This window comes from Mytilus californianus, unplaced genomic scaffold, assembly GCF_021869535.1.
Source record: "Mytilus californianus isolate M0D057914Y unplaced genomic scaffold, xbMytCali1.0.p SCAF_2, whole genome shotgun sequence".
NCBI classification, from domain to species: domain Eukaryota; kingdom Metazoa; phylum Mollusca; class Bivalvia; order Mytilida; family Mytilidae; genus Mytilus; species Mytilus californianus.
The window spans coordinates 101,204,947-101,214,329 of NW_026262668.1; the positions used below are offsets into that span (position 1 = coordinate 101,204,947).

Below are 9,383 nucleotides of genomic sequence, written 5' to 3' on the forward strand. Positions count from 1 at the left end.
CTGAGAGAGACTCATGGGTAGTCAAGTTTATTAAACACCCTGTAATAGTAGTAGTATATTTGTTGATTGTATTTCACAACTCTCAATATTCCTGATGGATAAATAATAATCCACCATTTGTTGCTAATTTTGTATATTTTTACACCATTCTTGTTCAATTTTTCAACTGCAACAAATTCTTATCTTTAAATCTTTGACAGTTTAAGCAGAATTTTTACCTGAAGTGTGTTAACCATTTATATTTGAATTCACTCTACTAATTCTGGGCAGAATTGAAACTTAAAGCATATTTAGAATAACAAGTAACAATGTTCATGCTATAAGGAAACTCTTTCAAACTTACTGACCTAAAAGCTTTAGTTTAACATTGCCAGTAATCAGAAATTCTGAGGTCATTGAGTTTTTATCTGGCCTGGGACTAAATCACATGATGTGAGACATATGGATGCTAATCCAACTGGCAGAGGCTGCTCTGACTTCTAGTATCAATCTTAGTATTTCAGAATGTTTTATTTAAAGAAAGGTTATGGTCTGAAGTTTTTATTTGGAATACATTTTGATAGTTCAATGCTAAAAACAACATTAAAATATTGCACTTAGGTCTGTTTCAAAGGCACTATGAGTAATTGGTCAACTGTATTTGGTCTAAGATATTGTTGTAAGATGTACATACCTAAAGGTAAGGAATCTCCTGACCTTTACATCTGTTCATAGTTCAATGACATAATATGAGTGATGGACCTTTTATATTTGCTCCATAGAATTGTTGTAATGACTGACAGGGGTCCCCTACCTTGACCATATTTTCATGATTCAATTGTCTATGTTAGTTTTTGCACTGAAGTGAGTTTCTTTGTAACTATGAGTAATTAAAACATATGGATTTAGTGACATAGTTGATTTTTTTTTCTGTTCATCAGGAATAACCTGACTTGAATTTCATTTCATAGTTCAGAGATCAAAGTTTATTTACTGAGACCAGTTTCTCAACTCCTGAATAATAGATCAATTATATTCTAATTATAGTTTTGATGTAAAATGTAGATCTCTGTCTGATAGGATGATTTGACCTTGACCTATCAACAGTCTATTGATCAGTAAATTTCTGACTTTCTATGTGTGATAGGTCAACTATAATATGTCTATGAAATTATTGTAAGGTGAAAATGTCCATCTCACAGGGGATATTTCACAGCGAAAAGTTTGAGGTTGTTTGAATGATTGACTACTTTGTCTGCTTTCAGTCGAGTACATTTTACCTTGAGAAGTTCAGTCATAGTTTGTATGATTGACATCTTCTATACTATTAAATTTGGAGACCAAAATTTTTTAGCCAGTTTGTCTCTGAGGCCGACGATCGTCTGAAGTATTATATAATAATAAATAGTTAGTGGATGAAATGTACTTTATAACTTCATATAGTAATTGCTTTAATTAGCGTAGCTTAATTAATTAAACCCCAAATAAAGTTCCATAGCTGGTTCCTTACTGTCTACGTTTTGTAAGCAGGCAGAAATGGTTTTGTATTCAATTTGTCTTGAATTCATGACAACTAGGCCCAAGGCCAACTCACCCAACTCAAACACTCTCACTAATTATTACAACTTGCATCACTTTATCAAACTCGCACCATTCAAAAAAAAAAAACAAAAAAAAAATATAACAAACTCGAAGAAATGTGTTTTGTCATTAGATTGTTTTCTTCTTCTCTTTGTAAATTCCTCCATTCTCAGAGCACCCGTGTCACACAGAGACAGAACTCACACCACTCGAAAAAAAACCAAAAAACTACAAAATCACACCACTGAAGAAATGTTTTAAATCATCAGAGAGTTCTAAATTGTCTTCTTTTAGTTATTTCCTCCGTTCTTGGAGCACCCGTATCACACAGAGACAGAACTTGACTCGCACCTTTCAAAAAAAAAAAAAAAATACTGCAAACTAGCACCACTGAGAAATGTTTTAATCATCAGTATTCTAGGTTGTCTTCTTCTTCTCGGAGTTATTTCCTCCGTTCTAGGAGCACCTGTGTAACACCGAGACAGAAGCTACTAATTGGACATTCAAACTCCTATGGAAGAAGAACTGACAAACTAATCAAAACTATCAACATAATGCACCAGTGCATAAAAACAGTTTGAGAAACACGAACCCAAGCTGTGTATCACCATAAACATTTCAAGTAGACTTCAACCAGATTTTTTCTAGTAGGTTTATATTAATGTAAGACACTTTTTAGTAGTAAATTTTCTGGTAGATTACCTGATTGATATTTATTTTTTAGTTTGAAACATTTTACAGTGGAAAATTCAGTGGTAGAAAACTTACCTGGTTGCACAGTTTTTGTAATGGTAAGTCAATGGAAATTTTATAACATAGAAAGAAGTACCCAGTTTTGATCCAAGAATCAGTTGAGGGTTATAATTATTTTCAGACTGAAAAACCCACCATTATACATAGTTGAATGTTCTTGGTTTAATGAATGCCTGTAAATTCTGCTAGCCTACCACATTTGTTTTTTTGGTGTTGATATTTTTATGAAAATAGTAATTTACCTGAGATGTTTGTTATACAAATGACATGAACAGATCATTAGGTGAATAATGGAAATGTTTTTTCTGATTACATGTATTATTAAAATTAAATATATAGTTAGAATTTAATTGTATAAATCTGATATTCATTTGAATTTTGTAATAATTGAATCTTGTAGTCAATAACAATTTTATCATCTAGATACTGGTAAAGTTAAAAGAAAATTAAAGTTTACATTAAAGTTTCAGAAAAAGCTGTCAGTATATTCATGTATTTTATTTCTTGTTCAACAATATGCATAAAAAGGATAACAGAAATTACCGAAAAATTAAAACAATACAACAGACCACACTTATCGCTAACACCTGATTCCACTGAAAAAATAAATGTAAAAACAAAGACAGATAACAAAGATGTAGTGTTTCCCCCAGGCATGTTTAGCATGGATAGACGCCATGCCCCCTTTTCACTTCTTTGGATGACGCCATGGTCTCGTAAATGATTGAATTCCAGAAAGTGGATGTATAAAGTCCGGAATTGGCTTGGGTGTGTTTCTCTACTTATTTTCACTTGATGATATTTATTTCGATATCATATTTCTCCTCAATCCGATTTGAACGATTAAAAGATCAATTCATATGGTGATTCAAATCTTTCAAAAATGAAATCTAGTGAAAATTATAGTACTTATCTGAACAAAAAGTTTGTAAGCATTTCTCAGTACCACTGATTATCAATTTCACCTGCTTTCTTATAGATTGAGATCGTTTTAATCTGTTTAATAAACAAAATCGATGGAATTACTAAATTCTATGAATGTTTCGATTTTGACAAGACGCCATTTTGTGAAAAGATTTTAAACTGGTCCTTCGACTAATTTCCTTGTAATGCATTCAAAAAAAGTAAACCAGTAAACCGGAAGTAAACTTATTTTTCTTAGTATAAGCCTCCTTTAATTAGGAGCACCTCCATATGGAGTTTTACCTGAAAAAAATTTATCCAACATATGTACAGCACATATAAATAAACAATAAAAGTGTCATGCATGGCATATTTACAGGGACCTTTTTAATACTTTTTAATACAAATACAGGCGGGAAATTTAAAAACTTGAAATATTTTAAAACATTACACTTTTATTGATTGCTATCTTGAGCTCTGATTCCATCACATATTTTACCAATGCAATATAACCATTCAGTGCCCTTTCTTTAATTCTAAGCATAATCTATGTGTCCTTTTGTTAATCTTTTGCATTCTCTAGGTGCCCTTTTTCATTGAAGTTACCATGCCCTTTTTGAATGATAGGGGAAACACTAAGATGTATTCATTTTGGACTTGGTAAGATTTCATTATAGACTAAATTTCACTCCTCTATATTGTAAAACTAAATTCAATACAGTTATGAATTCTTCAACTGCTCACCATTTTTTTTCCTGAAGAAATAGATAAAAGTTTCAATATCTGGTCCAAATTTTTCTTTGAAACATTAACAGCCTGTTGGCTGACGATTTTTTAAAAGAATAGACTGTAGCATATTGAAGCTTATGGTATCACAACATTGTTTTGATTTGCTGTTGAAACATGGATTTATGAGCAATATAACTACTTACTTGCTTGCCTTGGTTCTGTTGTAATATATTTGGTTACATTATTATATGTTGCAACCATTGCTGATTGCAGATAGATTAAAATATATGTTTTATCCTTTGATTTATTTTGTTTCAGGTGAATTGAAGTTTAATCATTTAAAAAGACCTTATTTTGTGTCAATGGGGACATTTCACATGGCTATCTTACTGTTATTTAATTCATCAGACTCTTTAAAACTTAGTGATATAATGGAACACACCAAACTGTCAGAGGCTGAGCTCAAAAAACAATTACAAACCTTAACAGAAACCAAAATTGTAGTTTTAGAGGTAAGTCAAATTAAGAAAAAAATCTAAATACAAGAACTAAACCAGAATGAAAAGGACAGCATTAAAACACTAATAAATGAAAAATTAGGAGATGTGGTATGATTTTCAATGAGACAACTATCAACAAGATACCAAATGATATAGATATATATAGTAGATATAAGCAACTATATATCACTGGACAGCCTTTAACATTGAGCAAAACTCGTACTGTAAAGTCAGATAAAATGCCCCAAGATAACATGTAAAACATAAGACTGATTGATCTGTCCTTAATATATAATGCTTCATTAGAATTAAGTCCTACTCAGATTGTATTCATCCACATTTATTAATAGTTTCCTTTAGTGTTCCCTATCTAGGTTATGCAGTCAGGGATATGAATAAGTCTATCCTTTGATACAAATGGCATTTTTTGCCTGAATTACATGTATATGTAAAAGATCAAATTGACAGGAATGTAAGCAGATTGAAAATTTGCTTTAAGCCATTGTTTAAACAATTCTCTTTAGGTTGGTGTTCTTTTCTCTAATGTGTTGATTTTTGTCTTGCCTGCAATGAAAGTCGCGGAAAGCGATACATATGGATTGCTTTTCGGCGACGGCAATGACGGCGTCAACAATTGTTTAGTTTTCTACTCAAGTTAGTTTGATAGTAGCTACTTGTGATGTGATAGATCATTGATATTTTGTCTGAAGTCGCATTACTATCAGTTCATATTAGTGTGACAACTATTTTGAGGCCCTGCCTCCTAGGTCATGGTCCAGTGACTTTGCATTAATTAACAATTTTCAATGTTTAGTTTTCTGCTTAAGTTAGTTTAATAGGATCAACTTGTGATAGATCAATTATACTTTGTATGAAGTTGCATTACTATCAGTTCATATCAGGTTGACGACTATTTTGAGGCCCTGCCCCAGCCACTTTCAATTTATTAGCAATTTTCAAGTTTTCTGCATAAGTCAGTTTGATAAGAACTACTTGTGATAGATCAGTGATATTTTGTATAAAGTTGAATTACTATCAGTACATATCAGTTTGACAACTATTTTGAGGCCCTGTCCCCGAGGACATGGTCCAGTGACTTTGAATTAATTAGCAATTTTCAATGTTAAGTTTTCTGCTTAAGTTAGATTGGTAGGAACTACTTACAATAGACAACCATATTTTCTATAAAGTTACATTACTGTCTTTACATCTCAGTTTGTCGACCATTTTCAGGCCCTGCCCACTAGATCATGGTCCAGCAACTGAATTAATAAGCAATGTTGCTGTCAATCAGATTGTCTTTTTCTTAATTTTATGCTGACAGGTGAGACATATCACTGTGTCAACAGTTTATTTATGTTTAGATTTGGGGTTTATAGATTGAAATAAAATGGTGCATAGAATCGCATTAATGTATAATAATTATACAAAACTGTTAATAATTTAATATTTGCAAATATGACATTAATTGTACATGATTTTAATTTAAGCACAGTAAAATTTCACTGGTTACATATTACATAACCTATCTGCAAAATAAATTTAAAAGATTAAGATTTGTAAGATTTGTTAATTGCTTACCCATTAATATTTTATTTGATATTTTGACAGGATGATGCCTCTCTTGATAGTGCACTAACTTTGAATTTTAATTATAACAATAAACGTACGAAATTCAAGATTACATCTGCATCACAGAAAGAAACTCCACAGGAAATAGAACAGACACATAATGCAGTGGATGAAGACAGGAAAATGTACCTTCAGGCAGCCATTGTTAGAATCATGAAGGCAAGAAAAATATTAAAACACACCATGTTAATACAAGAGGTATATTACTGTTTAGTTTTTACTCTTTTTTTCTAATCCATAAAAAATTGGAACAACTTGCAGATTGTATCATTAATGCTTAAATGGTAATAACATTTTGCTTATTCTCTGGAAGATGTACAATCAATCACTGCAAATAGGGTAATGGACATTTAAAGCATATTTTGGGTTTAAAAATGCATTGTTTGAATGGTGATTGACTACTGAAGTGTCATATAAAAAAAAGCATAGCAATTTTAACATGAGTATAATGTTTTAAATTTTGAGCTTTAACAAAAAGTACAAGCTTGCTTTTGATTTTGAGAATAAATGGTAAAAATTTTAATGTACATATTACTTTAGATTTGACACATACCAATGCAGAAATGTGTTATGTACACCAAAGTTGATATTATTTCTCTGACCTAAAACTTGATGTGTTTATATTACCATGATATAACGAGACAAATACCTTAATTTGTAAATTATTGATGACCATTGACCTTTGACTTTGTGTATCTCACTCTAATCTTTGTGATAAATTATCAGATTTATAGTAATTATAATTCATTTATATTTCAGGTAATCAGTCAAGCCCGAGCCAGATTTTCTCCAAATATACCCATGATCAAAAAGTGTATAGAAGCATTAATTGACAAACAGTATTTAGAAAGGACTAGCAATTCTACAGATGAATATAGTTATGTAGCATAGTAAGTCTTGTGAAGACATCATTTGGTAGTCAGCTGATTCAAACTAGTGAAATTACTTGGTGGAAAAAAACTGGACAAAATGAAAGCTAGTGTTTCAATGCAGCCATAGGGGATCTAGTATCTATGGTTCCCTGTATTAAAGGAATTGTGTCAGCTGCATTTTATTTTAATATGATCTTTTGTTACAACATTTGATAATTATGAATATGACAGGAATATCTTTTAATTATTCATTTTTTATATACTTCAGATAATGGGGATCATAAAAACCTTGAAAATAGTATGATCTGAAAAATTTCTATTTAAAATAAACTTTCTTGTACCAGATTACCTAGGTCAAAAACTATTTTGTAATATGTTTTCCGAAACTCTTATAATTTGAACTTTTTTTGTTCAGAAATTCAGATTAAATTTAGATAAATATGATTTTCTGGACACGATTATAGTTTTAATAATCTGTAAATTTAAGAACTGACTATGCTGAGTCAATTGATTTGTTTTGATAACTATAATGTACATTGTAAGCAGCAATTACACAATGAAATCACAGTCATCACATATTTCAATACATGTACAAGCAAATGTGGGATATACATAAATTACTGTGGTTTACTTTTTAAACTTTTTTAAAACAAAAGTTTTTTTGTTTATTTGGTTATCAAAGATTTTGAACAATAAATCATAAACCTTTTCCAAAACTTGTATTAATAACGTGTGGGTTCAATTAATAGTTGGGTCACACCAAAGACTTCTGTATTAGCTGCTACTTCTTGAAGAACGTAGCTTTTAGAACTACAAGCAATGACTTATTGGCTCTGACAGTAAGATTTATGTTTTATATCAGGACTGTCACATTACTAGCATGTAAACTAGTTGACTCAATCTGGTACAAAGCAGGGTATGTTCTAACTCTGTATGTGATAATTGTATCTGGATGTCATCAGTAAATCAGTCGTGTAAATTTATCTTTCATTGACTGCTTACAAGGCATTATAACACTGATATTATAAATCAATATCAACTAAACCTGTTTAGATAATTACATTTTCTGTCAGGCATGTGTCTCTAATATAAAGAAAATACTAGTTCCTGTATTACAAATGTACAGCTGACAAATGGCTTAAAAGTTATAGTATAAACTTAAAGGTTGTCAGAGTAAATGATTTTGATATGTAGATAGTTTGCTCTATTTTTATGATTTGTACATTGTGATATACCTCATTTAGTTAATCCACTTCTAGTTGTTGGACTTTTTGAAATTGTGTATTTAAAAAAGTAGATAAAATGACACAGAAATTCATTAAAACATTAGACAAATCTTATTAGTACTTTCTGAGTATTTTCATTTCAATATAGAAATTCAAATGGGAACATGATATCAGTTAATTGCCACTTTGATGTTTTAGTAAAATAGAATTGAATATCCCCCTTTTTCAAAAACTATGTGACTGACCGGGAGGTCGGATTATTAAAATGACAAATTAAGGTAAATGAAATAACAAGTCGTGGGGTGGCATTTTGAAATAATTAAGTTGCAGGTCTGTTCATTTTTAAAGGGCAATTTTTCAACTTTTAGAAACCCCTATGTTTGAGGTCATTTAGGTTTAGTTATGAGTTAGCAATCTAGCTATAATGAAAATTGACTGTTAAGTGATTATGAACATTTAATAGAGTGTTATCCCCTATAATGAAAATTTTAATTGAATATCAAAGAATAAAAAGGCTCAGATGTATTTGGTTTCTTTTACCCTTTCAGTCTGAATAAGGACATATGCAACTAAATTGACACGAAAAAAATATACTAGACGATAAAACAAAATGACAACATAAGATGTACCAAGCCTAAAAAAAAACCAGCAGTTACAACAAATATTTGCCAACACCCATGGTTGAAAGATGGAAAAACAAAACCGAAGTAATCTGTATTGAATTGCTACATCTAAAATCTTTTCATTATATGCTGATGTAAACTGTGGCAGAATCTAGAGCTTTTTATTTTTCACTTCAGAGTATTCATATTGTATAGTAGAAATGTTTTTCATCAAAAGTGTACACAGCTATTACACAAATACACAATGTTTATATTTACTTTCATTATTAAAATTGTAAATCATGTGATAAGTGCTTGAAATTGTTCCTTTTTATTAAAAAAAATCTACAAATGATGTTGTTTTGTTGATACTTATAAATTAAGTAAAATTTCTTACACTTGACATTTGTATTTCACCTGATTTTAAAGGTATTTAAGAAGTTTAGGAAAATAATAATATCCCCAAATCATCAAGGTTCCATGTGTACAGCAAGTTCTCAACACAAATAAACATACAGCCATATAACTAGCTATGATGCTTCTTGCAACTTCTGAAATAGAAAATGCAGATTTTTAATATGCAGGTTAAAAACTGCATGGAGTTAC

General features: G+C 30.6%; 1 protein-coding gene across 4 annotated transcripts in view; it reads left to right on the forward strand.

The window, feature by feature from the left end:
- Nucleotides 1-9,132, forward strand: part of LOC127730587 (cullin-2-like) — a 42,568-nt gene extending 33,436 nt beyond the window's left edge. For all 4 annotated transcript variants that reach the window (XM_052239048.1, XM_052239047.1, XM_052239049.1 and 1 more), the window contains 4 exons: nt 2,285-2,351; nt 4,264-4,457; nt 6,057-6,275; nt 6,837-9,132. In XM_052239048.1, coding sequence (XP_052095008.1) covers nt 2,285-2,351; nt 4,264-4,457; nt 6,057-6,275; nt 6,837-6,968 — 612 coding nt within the window. In that variant the 3' untranslated portion in view covers nt 6,969-9,132. The remainder of the gene's footprint in view (nt 1-2,284; nt 2,352-4,263; nt 4,458-6,056; nt 6,276-6,836) is intronic.
- Nucleotides 9,133-9,383: the final 251 nt, after the last annotated feature.